This window comes from Amblyomma americanum, chromosome 1 (genome assembly GCF_052857255.1).
Source record: "Amblyomma americanum isolate KBUSLIRL-KWMA chromosome 1, ASM5285725v1, whole genome shotgun sequence".
NCBI classification, from domain to species: domain Eukaryota; kingdom Metazoa; phylum Arthropoda; class Arachnida; order Ixodida; family Ixodidae; genus Amblyomma; species Amblyomma americanum.
In genome coordinates this window covers 509,034,944-509,053,812 of record NC_135497.1, presented here as the reverse complement: position 1 = coordinate 509,053,812, position 18,869 = coordinate 509,034,944, and the positions used below count along the sequence as shown (strand labels likewise).

At 44.6% G+C, this 18,869-nt stretch overlaps 1 protein-coding gene across 1 annotated transcript in view; it reads left to right on the top strand.

The window, feature by feature from the left end:
* LOC144106693 (uncharacterized) overlaps positions 1 to 18,869 on the top strand; it is a 170,514-nt gene that overhangs the window by 145,450 nt on the left and 6,195 nt on the right. The window contains exon 11 of the mRNA XM_077639535.1: positions 6,390 to 6,502. Within this exon, the coding sequence (XP_077495661.1) occupies positions 6,390 to 6,445 (56 nt within the window). The 3' untranslated portion in view covers positions 6,446 to 6,502. The remainder of the gene's footprint in view (positions 1 to 6,389; positions 6,503 to 18,869) is intronic.

Genomic DNA, 18,869 nt, shown 5'->3' with positions numbered 1-18,869 from the left:
ACAAGAACCTCTTTAAGATTTTTTTTGTAACACAGATATACCACGGGTTAGAATTTTGTTGATTTAAGGAAGTGTTAGCGGTTCTGTGAAATTTGTAAGTCACAATTATTCATAATTGTTCAGCAATCAATAGCAACAGGAAAATATTTATTTTGGGCTATTGCCGCCGCGGTGGCTCCGTGGTTATGGCACTCGGCTGCTGACCCGAAAGACGCGGGTTCGATTCCGGCCGCGGCGGTCGAATTTCGATGGAGGAGAAATTCCAGAGGCCCGTGTACTGTGCGATGTCAGTGCACGTTAAAGAACCTCAGGTGGTCGAAATTTTCGGAGCACTTCACTACGGCGTCCTTCATAGTATGAGTCGCTTTGGGACGTTAAACCCCCATAAACAAACCATAAACAATATTTTGGGGTATTGTAAACTGTTGAGGGGAACAGTCGCCTCATTGGAAATGCACAAAGGAATAATCAGTTAGTCGTCTTGCTGCCATGAGTGAATAAAATCAATCTTTTTTTACGCCAACAGCCTAATAAAGATCACCTGAAATCGGTCGACATGCAAGTTTCAGGAAATGCTCTTTTTAATAAAACACCTAGGAAACGACTGTACCGTATAAAAAAGTTGGCAGGAGTACCTATGGATCTTAACTTTAAGTGGCTAGGAATTGCTTTAAATTTTGCTTTGAAAATAGGCAATCTATATTTATTAATTACATACCGACTGATTTTAACGTTTTTCTAAGCACTGTCATAAGAAGTTTGCGTTTCTTTAGACCTTGTCAAGATGACACAAAAAATAATTGATGTATTCAGCATATCAACTAAATTTTGGCTGCCTGCATGTTCACAATGTAATTCAGATGTGGTGTCCCGGCCATAATTTTAAGAAACCCGCTTCGGCGAACAAACTCTTGTCACGTCTTACCTAGCAAAAATTAAGGAGTGCTGTACAGACATCTAAGCACATGACGCTGTTCGCCCCCCCCCCCCTCCCCTCCCCCGTATGAATCCAAGAATCCATCATATGTTCTCCATGGAACGCGTGAGAAATTTTCAAACGCCGAAGCGTGCTCCGTAATACTTTGGCCGAACCTGTACAATAATTCGCATAGGGTCAAAATTTTAGCCTTTCGTCATACCAAACTGGGATTTTTTTACGCTTGAATTTGCGCCATTATTACAGTGCACTGCGCTCGTGTAGTTGAATAACTTTTAAGCAAAGTTAACGACGTGCGGTGAAATCTGAAAAGAGAAAATTTCAGTTTATGCGAATGATTTAAAATGCAGTCAAATGCTTATCTAAAGAAGAGCAAGGTTCCGGGAGAGTTGGTAATGCATTGTACTTAGAAACAGAACGATGAAACATGGACAACACGAAGAAACGACACACACGAGAGCTGACTCACAACTGATTCTTTATTTTGAAATAACGATGCTTAAATAGAAGAATACATAGAAGTGAATACTTGAAAAATGAAGAAGGTAAAAGCTTAAAAAATATGCCCAAAAAGGGGCCACTTGTATTCACTTGTATATTCCCCTCTGTGTCCCTCAAGTTTTTAACGCATTCTCCGCACTTTTGGGTAATTTTGGATTGTTTGTTTTTGTTATTGTCACCTGACCACCTTTTCGTGGCTCTTTACGCTCTCTTTTTATCGCTTACTTCGTTTGTTCCTGTTTTTTTTTTAATTTTGTGACGCGACTACACTGATTGTCGGTGATCGCTGCAGCAGCCCTGTTACCCACCCTCTCACGTCTTCTATTTAAGCATCTTTCCTTCAAAATAAAAATTCAGTTGTGAGTCAGCGCTTGTGTGTGTCCTTTCTTCGTGTTGTCTGTGTTTCATCGCGCTGTTTCTAAGTATAGCGTATCTGAAGCTAAGCAGTATTCCTCAGTTGAAAGGCTCAGCATAGATCGTTAAGTATTTTTCCTTCTTGCCTATGACGGCTACCTGGACTTACCTGCCTTTCTGAAATATTAGCTGCTGATCGACATACAGCTTTTGTAAGAACGAAATGAACAAGGCTTTTTTTGTCTATTATTTTCTTGGAAAATTCCAGGTACCGAGATGGTCCTGCAGTAGCCGTTCTCGTGTACTAGGGCTATACGGTGAACTTTTAGTTTCATAAGAAATTCTCTTAGAAATATCTAGATATTTCTTCCATAGCATTCAGCGGTTCATGTTTAAATGTTTTTGCTGACCAGGCAAAGCTGTGATTCAGCGCGGAATTAACACCAAGCACTCCACTCCAATCAGTCGGTGATAGAAACATTGTGTTTGTTTGATACATTGGATGACATATAGTGCATTTTGTGGTATATCAGCTATACTATCACCGGGCCATTCCATGGTAATAGAGCATTCGTTTGAGAAATTTTCAGCATCAGTATCAGTAAAAGTATTGTTCTGATATGGACATTGTTTACCTGCACGGTGTCCGACAGCAGCTTTAGAGTTTGCGATAATAATTGCAGAATATTTGTAATGTATATTACTTTCTTTATGTTACATATTCTTTAACAATCAGATCTGTATTTCGTAATTATTTCCCACCTGAAATTTACAGAGTGTCCTTACTCTCCTATTATTGGTTTGACAGTAATGGCGGATCGAAAATTGGTCATTTGAAGTGATGTGAACCTTGTTAAATGCAGAAATGGTCGCCCGCATAAAATAATCTACTGATTTCACATCGAATTGGGGTAAGCTGGTAACACAGCGGTGCTATTTTGGCAGGTGAAAGAAATTCTCGTAGTACACATACTGCATTGTAGCACTGACATATAGATATGTTTTGGTTTATGGGGGTTTAACGTCCCAAAGCGACTCTTTCTATGAGAGACGCCGTAGAGAAGGGCTCCGGAAATTTCGACCAACTGGGATTCTTTAACGTGCACTGACATCGCACAGCACGCGGGCCTCTAGAATTTCGCCTCCATCGAAATTCGACCGCCGCGACCAGGATCGAACCGCCGTCTTTCGGGCCAGCAGCCGAGCGCCATAATTACTCAGCCACCGCGGCGGCCCAGATATAGATATACAAATCTTAAAATTGTGAGTGATCTTGAAATTACTACTCAGCGAATCACTCAAAATAATGTCGCCAACAAAAAGAGATTGAAGGCTTTGCCTGAGGCTCAGTTGAGCCTGTTTTCTCATGACGTAAAACACATCAGGTATCCAGAAGGTGCATGATAAAATTGCTGGCAGGATGTGCAGCATATACAGTATTATTACGTATAATTTTGTTCTTAAAATATATTTTACGCCAAGTGCGTAAGAATATATTTTAATTGCATATCGCTGCCGCAGCTGGCTCTATGGAGTACTTATGTGCAGTTTCTTACAAGCTGTTTCTTACAACGCTGTTTCTTTCAAGAAAAGCTTGTTGTGATAAAAGAAATGTCGAACTAAAGATTCAAGTCGTTTAAAAGAAATATAAATTCTGTACATTTAGTTCGGGAGCTTCCAAAATTTATCAAAACGGTTGGTTAGTTTTGGCTGAGAACGAAAAACCGCTAGCAGATCAAAACCTAAAATCATCATCGGGTGCGGGGAATTTAATTCTAAATGACTGTCGACCGCTATTCATTAGAAATATTCACCTGTCTGTTTCCACGCCACCATATTTTAGTGTTCGAAGCGAAAGCTTAATCATTTTTTCTCAGTGCGGTCCGTTGTGCGGGAGATCCGTCTCCAAGTTTTGCAGACCAGCAAGTACTTTTTTTCAGCGCTTGCCCGTTTGCCAAGCAAGTGTCTCGCTGGTCTTACTGTAGAAAAGAAAGGATCTATGATGCCTCCTGTTCTGCCGCGTTCAGTAGAAAACAATACAAGGTAGATATTTTTTGCGTCATATTCCAACATTCAGTTGCGATACCCCTGCATCTACTTCTCCCGAAAAGTTCTGGTCTTCGGTCTCTGAGACGAATTACACTTTACAATTGACTTCCTCATTCTAGGAAGTTCATTTTAAGCTAGAGCTGGGCAAGTCAGTCTACAGGTTTAGCTCTCTTTTCACTCGTCCCTTTGTTTAGTCCTTCCTTCAAACGCAAACGTTTTTGATGCCCATAGAACTTGTTTCAAGCTACATGTTCTGAACATTTCCTTTTCTAAACAAAGAAAACAGCTAAGGATAGATTCAGTTTTGGCTATGCGTGCTAAACGTTCTCTTTCGACCTTAATATTTTATTCCTTTATTGTATTTTTCGTGTTTGTCATTCTTGTTTCGGCACGCGTTATTTGTTGTTTTCCATTCCCTCATGCCTGTAATTTCGATTTTTAGTTGTTATTATATCGTGTTTTATTCCCTCAGCTTCGCCTTTTCAAAGCTGTTTGATCGTTGTTTGCCTTCTACCGTCTGCGTACTTCTGTTTCCCATTTTGACGCCATGCTCCCAGTAGTGCGATATCTGGTCCTCACTTGTAATTCTATCGGCCTATCGCAAGGATACGGCCGTGATTTTATTACGATTTTGTTCATCCTTTGTGTGAGTTTTTCTTGTAAAAGGAGCGTGCTAGTGACAGAAATTGTTACCATGCTGACTTCCCTGCTTATACCAACCCGTTATTTCGCTCTCATGAATAAACAGCTGGCAGTCTGCGCAGTTAGAGTCGGAATAATGTATTAAACCGAAAGATTTACTCTGCTATGTCCGCGTGGATCGTGTCCGCAAAATGTGTCGGCAGCAGTTGTGGGCAACTCGGAAGTGGTAGCGTCAAAAGAGTGGCTGTAATCGACAGAGGATAATGTGAGGATACTGCCTGAAAATTTTTTTTACGAAATCAGATGAATAGTTAATTAATTAGAACCAAAAATGTCCAAAAAGTGGGCGGGGTCAGAGCAAAAGAGCAGCGAAATTTGAAAGTGCCGGAAGTAGGCGGAGCTATAGCGTAGCGCCAAATTTGAAAAAAAAAACCGGAAGTGTGGACTGAGCCAAAGTGTGTCGACAAGTTTGAAAACTCGAAATGGCTATCACGTGACCAGTGATAAGTGATCGATATGCAACCAAGAGATATAAAAAGAAGCATGATAAATAAGAGGGAATTAGATAAATAATGAGAAGCAAAAGGTAATGGACGGGTAAATAGACTGGGCAGGTATTTAGTGAGCACGGGAATTAAGCGTGGCGAAAAAGTTGAAAACCGGAAATGGTTGCTGGGATGAAACGAGGGTATAAACAGAGTAATTCGATAACCAAACAATCAAGTAAACAAAAAACAACCATGGCGCCAATTTTGAATGGCGATGAGTTTCGAGGAGGCGTCAACGCTGTCGCATTCTTGCAATGCGGGTAGCCGCAGCGGTCTCTATATATTTTTTTTGCTCTCTATCGCTCTGTTCGCAGAGGTTTAACTTACGGGATACTCTGCCCTTCGTCTCAACCCCTTGCTTTATGGCCACCCTTTCATGTATCACGCTTTCTTATAGTTATCGCGAAGAGCGTTGCACCGCGTATGGTTGCGTACGGTTGTGTCGGCACATGGGCTGAGAGGAAAAGTAGTTACGCTCGCAAAACCTGAAGAAATGGTCAAAGTGTGTGCAATGTGACGTGACATGTCGGAAGGCGCAGAGACAGATACTTTCCTGAGTAACTAAGCAACAGTAGAAAGGGATACAGGAGAGAAGTAAATCTTTGTGGCAGAGGCAGCCAACATGAAAGTACACGCAGCGCCCTTGAGCTCAACGGTTGTCATCATTGCCGCCAGAGATCAACATGAACGGAATGGTTTCAAGACATGGTTGATCGCAACAAGTTTTTTCATTCTTGAAAACAGAGTAGTAATCCAAAAAAGTTCTGATGATAGCGAGTTGCCAATTTGTTTTTTTCTGTTTTTCTGCCCCTTCTGTCACAACCTTTATCTAGTAGAGCGCCCTCCCGAATGCAGAGCAGCATGCCAGCGGCTTTTTTAACACTCCCAGAACCTTCTTTTCATTATTCAGCATCTCTTTATTTATTTCTTTGTCTCTCTCTCTCTCTCTTTTTGCCGATTCCCGTGCGGATACTGATCGCTACAGCTGACAATTCGAGTCAGTTGCCCCTGAACAATTATGCGCCTAACTTTAGCAGAAGTTGTTCGTGAATTAGTTCTCGTCCCTTCTGGTTGTGGTTAATATTATTTTGTTTTAATTGCCATCATTAATCACAATTACCTCAGCGAAATTCAGTCCCTTTTATTCTTACGAAGTCAAGCGCTGTATACTTTTTTTCTTCTAGTTGAATACTCCGACAGCAGTGCAGCAAATGGGATCGCAGCTGAAAGAAACCGACTCCTTTAAGGAGGGCCATCATCCCTACATTGTTCTCGCGGTTCCAGTGCCCAGTAATTGAAGCACTTTACGATGATTGTGAGCCACGAGTGAAAAACATTTCTGCGGGCTGCACTCGCAGGTATATCGCCCATCGGCGGTATGTGCATTGCGGGGGAAAAATGCGCTCATTGTTGAGGATACCTTCGGGTCGTACTCCGGAAATGACGTAGCGACTCACGAATTTGGACACATGTAAGTACTGTGCTGACTCTTTTTCTCGTGCGACTAAATCCCATCGGCTCCGTTAAAGTTTTCCTCTGGCCTTACGCTCGGCTTATGGTGTTTAAGTTCTTGGGAAATGAGTCTTTGACCTCGCCTTGTGTAGTAAAAGATACCATGCGCCGTGGCACTATTGGTCACAGCTGCCCTTGCGCCATAAAAATTAAGCACATCATCATACGTTAAAGTTCATGCGTTGCCGGTTCTACTGCCGCTGCTGAAAAAAAGGTTCCGGTGTGTCGTTTCGCCGCTGTACCTAACCACTTGAGCCCGCGACCACCGCTTTCAACTCGTACACCCCTCGTCAAAAGTCTTCAAGCCATACGGTTCGTTTTGAGCCGTATAGTAGTACATCAAAGCACCCATCAAGCTGTAAATGTCTTCATAGCGAGAAGGACCCTTGTCGTAGCCTTTCAGGGCCTTTTGTATGTAAAGAGATATTGAAGACAAACTCCAGTAGGCCTATTTGGATAGGGTACCACATATCCTAGTCACTGTCACATAAAACGGAACTTTTATGCGTTAGAAAAGACCGAAAAGCTAAGTGAAGGTGTTTCCATCCCCTCCCGATTGCACAAGTGAAATGCAACAGTCGGTCCCATTTTTTTGCTCGCGAATCCCAAAGGCCACACTACACCGCCATATACTTCAAAGCAGTGGAAATTCATCCTTTTTAGTAAGGCCGTAGCGAGTTTGAATCGACTGGCGGGAAGATTTCTAAATCCAATTTTCTCCCCCTATAAATGCTTAGTTTGCTGTGGGACAAACGGCAACGTAGCCATGAAGAACGAAGAATATATGTTAACTTAGAACAATAATTGGACGGAGGGTGCCGTGTCCAACATGCGACTCCAAAGGAGACCCTTGTGACCCGAGTACTTGCGACCAAGACTGTACGCAATAATTTTTTTGTCTATCCCCCCCCTCCCCCCTATAAATATTACGAACTGGTAGGTACAATTCAAAGTTTGTCTCATTGGAATAAGGAAGCGAAATCAGGGCAATTTGGCAGGAAACACAAGCTTTTGACATCAATAGGCGCTCGCCACGTGGGAAATGCGGGCGATTCGAATTCTCTACTCTTGGCTCCAAATCCAGTATAAGTGTTATGACCTCACTACTGGCGAGAACAACGGTGCGGCGCGCGGACACAAATGTTTGCAATTGAGCCTCTTCATATACGCTGACCATGGCGCCGGACGAGGCTAACACGCTGTGAAAGCAGGGCCTTGCTTATCGTCACCGTGGTCTGATGTTGTTTGTTGCTGTGAACGTTTCCTAACTGTTACTCAATGCGCGCGAATTTGGCACAATTGAGTGTTGTTCACTAATACCCCTGATATTGCTGCGAGGCAAGCATCTAGCTTTTATTCTTGCAGCACCATAAATAAGTCTGTTGAGGGCTAAGGTCCATGCCTTGATGTGCAAGGAAGAAACCAGGAGCCTGTAAGGTTCTTTACAGCACAGTCCAATCACTTAAGCGCAATTTCTTTAGATCAAAGCTATGAGAGCTAAATCATGTAACTGAAGTGATTTCAAATGGGGTTCGATTGCACTTGGCATAAAAATAACTTCGCCGTCAATTAACTTCAAACAAATATTACCTTCTCTTTATCCTTGCGTTTGAACCATCCATTTTCGTCCTCGACAATATATATCCAAGACGTACATTCGAAGCCTCAAGCTCTGCCGGTGCGGTGCGTGTAATAAATTATGAAAGGACAGTGCTTATTTAATTTCTGTTTTTGCTGTCACACTGCGACTCCCCATGAAAATTCCAGGCAGTATGAATCTCTAAATTAAAAAAAAATGGCACCAACACAAAGCCTAAAGCAGCGCACGAACAAGGTCGACCTTAGTGTACAACTGGAAGGCGGGAAGACTAGATGGATGAACAGCACTGACCGTTCTGACCAAGGCTAAAACGCTATCTGAACATGTGTACGCTTACATGACGGCTAAAAAAGGAAACCCCCACCATCCCCCTTGTGCCTCATTTTTCATTGGCCCTGCAGCCAGCAGCGCTGACGACGTAATGTAATGTATTTTAAATTGGTTTGTGTGAATAAAATACGGAACAGCACAACGCATACGAGCGGGAGGAAAATGCATCTAATCTTTTATTATCGAATATTCAAATTCAGGCAACAAATCAAGTAGGCTTCCTCATGACCACTTATAATTCCTATACGTTTTTATAGGAGTTTTAATTAATGCGCATAACCGCGACAGCAGTGCATCTTATAATGGGTGGTCCCCTGAACTACACCTGTGAACGAAGGGATTAAAGAAGGGCTGAAAGAAGCCGAAATGTAAAAAAAAAATAGAAACGTTTACGCTTGCTCTTTCGGAGTTCCGTGGCTTCTTGCAGCATGCCTAACCCCCGAATGCAGAGATCAAACTTGGCTCGCGCTTAGGCTTGGCTTGGCGAAGTACGCCCGAAGTACAAAGCTGACTTCAAAACACCGAAGTCGGCAATCACGTTTCATAGACGCTCCGGCTGACTTGCTTCGCCAAGTCCGCCTCAAGTCAAGCGCTTGATTGAACGCGAAGGCACACTGCTCGTCTGTGACAGAGATTCACGAACAATGTAATATTTTATGCGCACCGTACGCCAACAAAACTATGCATTTCGCTCAGCATTTATAAATGAACTCAGTATACGAGTTGTTTATGCAGAAAAATGTCATCAATGAAAAGTACATATCAGTGCTGCCTGCCGCTTTCACCCGAATGATGTGTTTGGTTGGCAACATGCACCACAGACGAGCCAAGCCAAGTCGCGAAGTTCAACAAAGCGTGCCCGTGCCATTCCGTACGTCAGAGGCAACAGCAACAGCAGCAGTATTTGCGAGTGTATCGTTGATGCGCGATTTTATTTGCCCTGACTAGAAAATGTGTCAGCTGTTGTTGGCGTCATCGCCAGATGTCCCCTCCCAGCGGAAGGCAGCGCCTCGCTTTACTCCACAGGAGAAGACGCTGATCACTGATATGGTGAACCAATTTAAGCACATTATCGAGTGCAAGAAAACCGACGTGACCTCCCTGGCTGGCGAAGAAGACAGCGACTTGGATTGAAGTCACCGGGCTGTACAATTCGCACCATAGAGTGTCCCGGCGTGACCCCAGCAAGCTTAAAAAATGCTGGAACAATATGAAGCAGAAGTCAAAAGACGAGCTCGCAAGGCAAAACAGGGACCGCCACAAGACAGGTATGCGCAGCTTGCAGCTCGTGCACGAATACCTCCTCCTGCATGCATTGTATGCCATGGATAAGTGCGTGAAAATTCCGCTTGCTTTGCAAAAACAGGGTTCCCAGAAACAGGTGCGCTCGGAATCACGCTTTATGCGAAGTGTAGTGTTGCTACTTTATTTACGATTGCAGACCACGACCTACTGTATGATGTAGGTCGTTTTGCGGATACATACAACCTGCGTTAATCGTTCCAGCAGTGCTCAAGCAATTTCAAATATCGTGCCGCACCAAAGTTAAAACGACGCGGACATCGTGCTCTTGAGGCATTATGCCGCGCGGTCTACAGTCGCGTGATATTCTCGCCAAAAAGTCCAGGAGGCTGCACATAGAGCAAACGACCTTTACTCGCTCTTGATGCTGTTGGGTAGGCAGTTACGAGTGGCACAAAAATGTAGCGAAAACACAGATTGGTGTGCCCTGGATAGCTTTTTTTGTGGGACGAGTTTAGGAACAATTCATAACGAAGTAAAAGCGATGGTGAAAAATCTTCTAATGGCACTTTTTCTATTCATTAAAACTGGCTTCATTCTATGCTAATATAGATTTTTTTCTATTTAGGAGGAGGACCAGCTGCACTCACCCCCCCCCCCCCAAGTCCCCAGAGTGAGCGGGTGGTGGCCATTGCAAGTCATATTGCCACCCGCATGAGAAACGACTACGATTCAGATGGGGCAGTTGGCTTGCCACTTGGGGAAACATTACCAGTTGTGCGCCTTCTGCAGTCCACGGTAGATGGATCCGGTGGCAGTTCTCACGAGTACACACGTAGGGTGTTTTGCATGTTTGGAATATATCATTGTAGGAAGAAAAGGAGCTTCTCTCCTCTGTACGCCTTTTTTCGATGTCAGTGGCAGCGTGCAATGTCAAAGTTCACGCTGTGTTTCACGTTTGTTCTAGGCTGCTGTGCGGATATAAGGTTGCATCCGTGGTGGATAATAAAAATGAGATAACTTATGGCAACTTTATGTAAAGCTTCTGTACACCCGGTTGCTGAATGTTTCTCCAGGTAGAGGATGACTTGCTTCAAGCTGCATCCGAATCTGATAGCATTTGAGGGTATTTTATGTCAGCACCATGTTCGCAAGTGGTATGCTGCTTTTCTGTAGTGAAAGAAGGGAGCGAGCTCTCGGGTGGTGTGGTAGCACGTCTTCCCAGTGCTGCAGTCTGAACTGCATCCACTGCAATATTCCAACCCGATTTGTCATTTTTGCATTCGGTTTTGGCATCCTTGCATCACTGTCCACAAATGCCAACCTATATGTAGTTTTATTATGCTTCCACTTCTCCACATATATTGTCACATCTTTATCTGCTTGTACAACATGTGGCTATACAGGCAAGTTAACAACCATGTTGTTGGTAATTCATGCAGCTCTTTTTCTTTGCAATGCTCAGCCTATCATAATCCGGCTGCTAGTTTCAAGCACGTGGTGTTGGTTTCCTTCTATCAGTTTTTTGTGTAGCTTTGAATTTTATTGCCTATGGATGTACTATCATGAGAAATATGAGCAGGAACACGGGAGTGAGTGGCAGATAGCCTCAAACCCTCCTTGTGGCGATGCACGACGCGGCCGCTTTTCGGAACACTGGGGAAAGGCTTCTGCTACGTTGCCGGCTTCTGAGAAATGGGAGAACGCACCGCCATTTACACTTGGTTTCTGAGGCCGCCACGTATCGCTACATTTAAGGTTCGAGGCTATCGGGCACGCGCTCCTGTGTTCCCGCTCATACTGCTAATGACAGTACTTGTGTCTGTAGCAGGCTGCTGCTTATCTTGTGTATGTAGCATGATCTCGGAATACCTCTGCACACACAGGAAAACGGTGCAGTACCATTCATGTAGGCAGCAAAAGATCTGTTAGTGTCCTTTATTTCACGGACACATAATCATGAAGAAACAAAACTGCCAGATATGCATACTTTATTTGTGCAATGCACTATGTTTGATAGTTACAATACTGGCTGCAGAAATGACACTGCTTAGGGTAGCATAACAAAAGTACACTGCAGCAGTTTTCAGTCACTTTTTGGTTCAGGACTGCCAGCTTAGGTCACGAGAAACAGCAACATACGTGCCCGTTACAGACTCTGGCATGGGCTGCGTAATTTTATTTTTCACTTCCTTTTGTGGGTCCCTCCACAGCGGTTGTTTCAAATATATGCAGCTAACAAGGTAGACAGGTGGTCTTTTCATGAGCTTCAATTTATTTTGTTTTGCATCTGCTGTGTTTATTACAGACGACGACCAGTGGGAGTACAGCTGCATTGAGGACTAGTTCTCAGCGGCTGTTGCTCACACAATTGCGACAGGTTCAGAAGCAGCGGAGGAGAACAGTGCTTCTGAGCAGGCTGATGCTGCGTGTAATACTGCTGCAGCAGGCTGCAGCAATGCTCCTGCTGCACCAGTGCTACAAGCAGCATCAGTCTGCACAGAGGCACTGTTGTCCTCAGCTGCTGCTTCAGCAGGCTCCAGCTATGTTCCTGCTGCTTCCGGAGCTGCTGCTACCCGCACCACTGCTGAAGCAGTGACCATTGGCGACAGTGGTAGAGCGCCAAGAGGGCAGATGGCCCTTCTAGAAAGAACTCTGGAGGATGAAAATGTAACCAGAGCTGCTCTCCTCCGTAAAGAACATGAAGTGCGACTTCAGCTACTTAGAGAGGACCATGAAAGTGTCCTCAAAGAAAGGCAGGAAAAAATGGTCTTCACGGAAAGCATTCAGAAACTTGAAGTGCAGAAAAAAAAAGTGGAATTAGAACTTCTCGAGACTGAAAACAACATAGAAGTGCAGAAAAAGAAACTTTAATTAGAACTTCTCGAGGTCGAAAAAAAAATTGGAGCACCTTCGCAGGCTGCGTGACGCTGCCAAATAAACAGCGCCCCCATAATGGATGAAATTGGCATGCTGTCTGAATGCATGCACAAATATTGCACGCGGAAAATATACACAACTGCAGTTTGTTTACATGCATGCATGGTTTTAAGTGCGTGCCTCAATGTGCACAAGCACACAGTCCTGTCACTCCCCTCCTTGCGTGCCTCAGAAGCTATTGTACAATAGGCAAGAGGTAGGAATGTTGTGCGGCACTCCGCCTCCTGCTGATGCGGCTATGCGGAGCGTACAGCTCACCGTTCAAATAGCACTGTTCTCATAAAAATCAGCTTCCAAAACCAGGCTGTAGGTAACACCGCACGTCACATAGCCACAAGTGGGCATCACAGCTAGAAATTTCACGGGGCCACTTTGTTGACCTAGAGTGCGATGAGGCGAAAGCCTTTAGCGCGGTGTTGCTGCTTGTGTCACTGATGTATAGTTAAGATGTTGATCAAGTACACAGGTGTTTGTGAATATTAAATGCTGGAGACACTGCAGGGCGTTTGGGAGGCATCCGTCTCATTCGACACCTTTCTGCAAACACTCCCCAGCATCCTAGACAAGGAGAACTACATGTGCGTTGGCAGCAAGTAGCGTAGTCTTTACCACGCTCGGCTATTGAACGGAAGGATGGTGGTTCGAATCCCATCGTGCACAATGATTTTTTTCTTATCGAGTTGGAGTGCAACGGACGGAAGGATAGACGCGAGCACGAGCCATTAAAGGCTTTTGCCGTAATAAGTGAAGGCACGTGACAGGGAACACTGCACATATGCAGAAAAACATTTCATGCATGCTGTGAATGCGCACAAGTAAGGCAGCTCCAAATCAACGTAAACGTTGCATCACGTCTCCATCAAACCCAGAGCTTGCAGCTAGCACTTCATATGTAACTAGGAAAGTTCGCTCTATGCTTGTTACTGTGCGTGCCCATCTCTTGAGTCTGTTCAACATTAGGCCCAAATGTTATACGATGTAGAAGTGACCGAATCCCTGCAAACACAGCCAGTGCATTTCTACAACAACCCGCACCAGGCATTGGCAGACTCTAAATAAGTATACAACATCGAATGCTTGTTGATGGCACCCTTGTTCCGTTACTCTTATCCATCAAAGCATGCAACAATTTAAACAGCTGGTCGTTCCTGTGAAGTGGAATGCAAGAAGGCAGACTGAAATGCAAAATCTGTGCTTTAGTGCCTGACAGCCAACCAGTACCAGCAGGTACAACTCGCAAGAACAGCTAGTCGAAGTTCTGTCACATGGAAAATATGAAAGAAGTGACTACCTAATTTGATCGCAAACCACTGATTGGCATACAGAAGAAAATTTCACCCCTACTCCAGAGTGTGATGGTAAATTAGGACTGATCTGTGTTCGAGGAAAAGCGGCAGTCCTCGTGCCTCTCACAACACCAAGAGAGCTCAACAAAATAGAAATATACCGTCACAATTCTGCACTGCACAAAATGCTCCTAAACAGGAGAAGAAAAGTTAAAAAAAAAACATATTTTGGTGATGAGGATGGAACTCATGCGCTATATTCATGAGGCGTAGTCGCAAACATTTGCGAACTACGACTCTGTCATCTCGGTACAATACGTCCTGCAGGATGGACAACCCCGCGTGTGGGAGATAGTATGGCTTGAGATTATGTGGCAGGGATTTCTTGTCAGGCCATGTTGCAGATGCAAATTGCATGGCCTGTGCAACAATCTTGTCGATGGTTGCCTCTTGTTAAGTCACAGCTGAGGATAGCAGGTAGACGAAATCGTCATCACCTGCGTCAAACTGATTTGAGCCACTGCATGATGTGGTCAGTACGGGAAGGCGAGACAAGGCATCCAGAACAGACCTTTCATTGTCTGTACAGTACCCTACAGTGAAGTTATAACAGGCGTGCTGACCGACGTGAAATTTGCAATGGGCGATGTCCTGTTCTTTTTGTCGACAGAAAGGTGACAACTGCACCGTGATCAGTTCGCAGGACAAAAGGCCGGCCCCACAAGTACACATGCCACCGTTCACACGCCCAAGCGCAAGCTAAGGCCTAATGTTCGCCAATCGAGTACTTTCCTTCTTGAGGTGTCAAGGTACGGGAGGCAAACGTAACGGTTTGCAGGGAATGGCCGTTATCTTGCTGAAGCACCGCCCCGAGGCGATATCCGGAAGCGTCAGTCGTTACGACAACAGGAAGGGAAAAAAATGCAGCACATCGCACGATGTCAGCATCGATTTCAGTAGCTTGAAGCTTGATTCAGCTGCAGCGGTCCAAGAGAGGGCTGAGTCGCTTCCACGAAGCAGGGCGCGCATAGGTGGAATGAAATCGGAGCAATGCGGAATAAACTTGGAGCTGAAACGTGCGAGTCCAAGGAGGGAACGAAGTTCACCGACGTTAGACGGAGGCAGAGCCTTCGTAAACACTTCGATGGCAAAAGAAAGTGGAACCAGTCCTTCATCGCTGACAACGTGCCCCAAGAATTTAAGCTTTGGAACATCAAAGACACATTTATGATTCAGCTGGAGTGCGGATTGCGACAGGTGCTGTAGTACTGCACGAAGGTTGATCACATGTTCCTGTCTGGTGGTGCCATGGACTATGATGTCGTCGATGTAGAAGAGGACCCCCTTGCATCCTTTCAGTATTAAGCCCCCTGCAAGTGTGCCATCTTCTGAAAAGCTGAAAGTGCCGAAGCAAGGCCGAAGCGAACTCACTTAAAGCGAAAAAGGGCATCATGGGTAATGAAGGTTGTCAATTCCCGACTGTCTGGGCTGTGCGGCCCTGGTGGTTAAGCCGAGGCAAGTCCCAACTTCAAAACACACCGGGGCCCGTCCAAGCTATGCAGGAGCTCTTCTCTTTGTGGCAAGAGGAAATTGTCAACCACGATAGCTTTGTTCGGCTCACGCAAATTCATGCACATACAGATGGAGCCCTTCGGAGGTTGCAAGCCACAGGAGGAATGGCGTCCTGTACTCTTACTTTGTGCCCATATGCGCGGGCTACTCCGAGTTCCATAGTGAAGAGATGCTTGAAGCTCGAACGTAGCTCAGGAGGTATCAGGGGTGTATCAGGTGTCATGGAAAGAAATTCTAATGACGCACCTTTTATCCTCATTTGTAAGGCCGCAATGGCATCTAGACCAAGCAGCGTTGTCCCTCCACATTACCATAATCCTGCCATTTACATTTCAAGCTTGCTACAAGCAGCTCAAAATGGGCTCAAAATGGGTTCAAAATGCAACTCAAAATGCTACAAGCAACTCAAAATGGCGAAGAGATGTCAAGAGATATAACTCACCAAAAGAGTGAACAACTCCACCGTCTCACCAAAGAGCGCCGAAGCTAGCTACGGCTATGTAACAAAATGTACACCTCAACCCCGAATAAACAGTTACTTTCCTGCTCTCGAATAAGCGGGTCTGCACCTTGAGTTTCTCTAACACAGTGCCCAAACACAACAATAGTGATAGCATTAAAGGACTGCAGACACCCAATTTGAGTTGCCATAGTGGCTCAGTGGTTACAGAGCTCGGCTGCTGAGCCGAAAGACGCGGGTTCCATCCTGGCTAGGATGGTCGAATTTCAATTTAAGAGAAATGTTAGAGACCCTTGTATAGTGCCATGTCAACGCATATTGAAGAATCCTAGGTGGCAGAAATTATGTGGAGCGCTCCACTACGATATCCCCGCACCCTGAGTCGCTTTGTGATGTTACAAACCTCGCAAGAAAAACAAGCCCAAATTTAGTTCCATGCTTTCTTCTTTCAAATGATGCATTAAACATTAAAATACATGGCTCATCATGTGGTGTTCGCCTATGACCGCTAATTAATATATATTTGAGCTCCTCTCATGCTGTTTTGGTTCATCAACCGAACGATGGCTGTGACATGTAGTGAACCTTAAGGTCACATGAGGCACGAAAAAACCTGCAATATAAATCACTACAACACTCACACCACCCTGCTTCAACAGCTGGAATGGCAATAAATGATGTATCAGCAGTTACATTGTTATATGACCATTTTTTAAGGCGAAAGCCTATAGTGGCTCATGCTTGCGTCTATCCTTCCGTCCGTTACGCTCGATAAGAAAAAAATTCTTTCTGCACACTGTGATTCGAACCACCATCCTTCCGGTCCACAGCCAAGCGTGGTAACGCCTACGCCACTTCCTGCCAACGCATATGTACTTTTCCTTGTCTAGGACGCTGGAGTGTTTGCAGAAAGGCGTCGAATCAGATGGATGCTTCCCAGATGCCCTCTAGTGTCTCCAACATTTAAGAGTCACAAACAATTGTGTACTGAATTAACATCCTAACCACACATCAGTGACACAAGCAGCAACACCGCGGTAAAGGCTTGCGCGGCACCGCACTTTAGATCAACAAAGTGTCCCCTGAACTTTTTTTCTGTGACACTTGACCTAAAGATAAACTACATGTCACAGCCATCGTTCCGTTCATAAAACCAAATCAGCCTTGCGAAGAAATTTTATTATAAATTATTTAGCTGTCATAGGCGATTATCACGAGGTGATCTATGCATGATAACGTATAACCCATTAATTGAAAGAAGAAAACATGCCAGCAAAACTTTGTTGTCTAAAGGCCTTTAAAATGGCAGCTACAAAAGCAAAACAGAATGAGAGCAGCACATATTTCCGCAATGTGCACGCTGAAACTGCCCGCAATACTGGTGCACAAAGATGAAAGAATGGCCCGGTTGTCGCTCTATCAATGGCCATTAGTTATGGAGCTCCCATAGTGCAGACGGCTCTTTTGGAGAATTTGGCCTTCTGTGCAAGCAGTATGCTTGTACTCGCCTCCTGCAAGGTCAATGTATCACTCTTGAATGATGGAACGAGAAAATGGACCCTCTGTCAACATATGCCGGAACGCAAGGAAGAAAAAATAGCTTTGTAAAGGGGGACAAGCTCGAAACTCAAGATCCTCACAAGCTGAGAGAAATTCTAAGCGCTTTAATCATTGCAGAACGAAATTTGTGATGTAGGTAGTGTACGTAGGTGCACATTGCAAGGATGTTTGACTCCAGATGCACGAAACAAAGTGGAGAATTCTGTATTTTTTTTTTACCTATGTGAAGCTCTTTTGGATCAGCAGCCACCTTGCCTGCATGCCCGATGCGCTGTCGATGAGGTCGTAACAGGTGGCAGGTACATTGGTCTCCTTGTAGCTGCCGTGGTGATAGTGTTCAGTGCAACTGTGGTGACAGGGGGCTGCGTCTCCTTCATCAAGCAGCCAAAGTTATGAAGTGGTGCACAGGCTGTTATTATCAGGCCGCCTTCTCTGGCTTATGCTGCAGCCCCATGTCCAGGCAAGGGAAGCGGCGCTTCCACACTCCAAATGCCCTTTCGACACTGTTCCTCTTCCTGATGCGGGCTTTCTGGTGCCTGTGTGAATAAGTGAATATTACGCACTGCCCTGCATGGTTGTACCTCGTTAAAATGGACAATATGGTTAGCAAGGAAAAGTGTTGATAAAGCGAGTCGTTTAAAATAGTGAGTCATGAAAAAAATAAAAATAAAATATTGAAGAATATGAACTGCTTCTATGCAAAGCGGTGGGCACTGAAGTAAAAATATGCAATCTTGGAAGCTGATCACAATTATCTTTAAAATTATGCAGTGCAGGTATAAGCATGTCAGACGTACCAAGTGTTCCACGAGATGAAGTATCTCCTACTACATGTTCACATTCCAAACAAAAACTCGCAACTCCTTACGCTGACAGCTGCTGATTGTGGTTTTTCATTGTGCGCATGGAGGTAATTTTTTTCACAGCCATTCATGCAATGTGGGAGATAGTAAAGCATGTTTACTGCCACTATATACCATGACACTGCACGCATACACAAAAACACTAAAGAAGAAAAATCTAGGAAAAAATATATATATAACTTGAGTCGTCCATATTAACAGGGCAGAACTGCATTTGTTACGAATCGATACCACACATCAAACGTGTGGTCAAAGCTTGTGCCACGCAATGTCCCTGCCAACTTACCTTCCTTCTGGTGTGTTTGCTGGGCCAGGGTCCGAAAGCGGCGTCATCAAGAATGGCTGGTACCCATATCCAGCGTCTCCCAGCAGCACACGAGGCACCCGGCTTTCCTCATACTTTAACCGCACGCGGGAATTATCAAAAATTCGACTGTCGTGCACTGAACCTGGCCAGCTGGCAACGACATCGA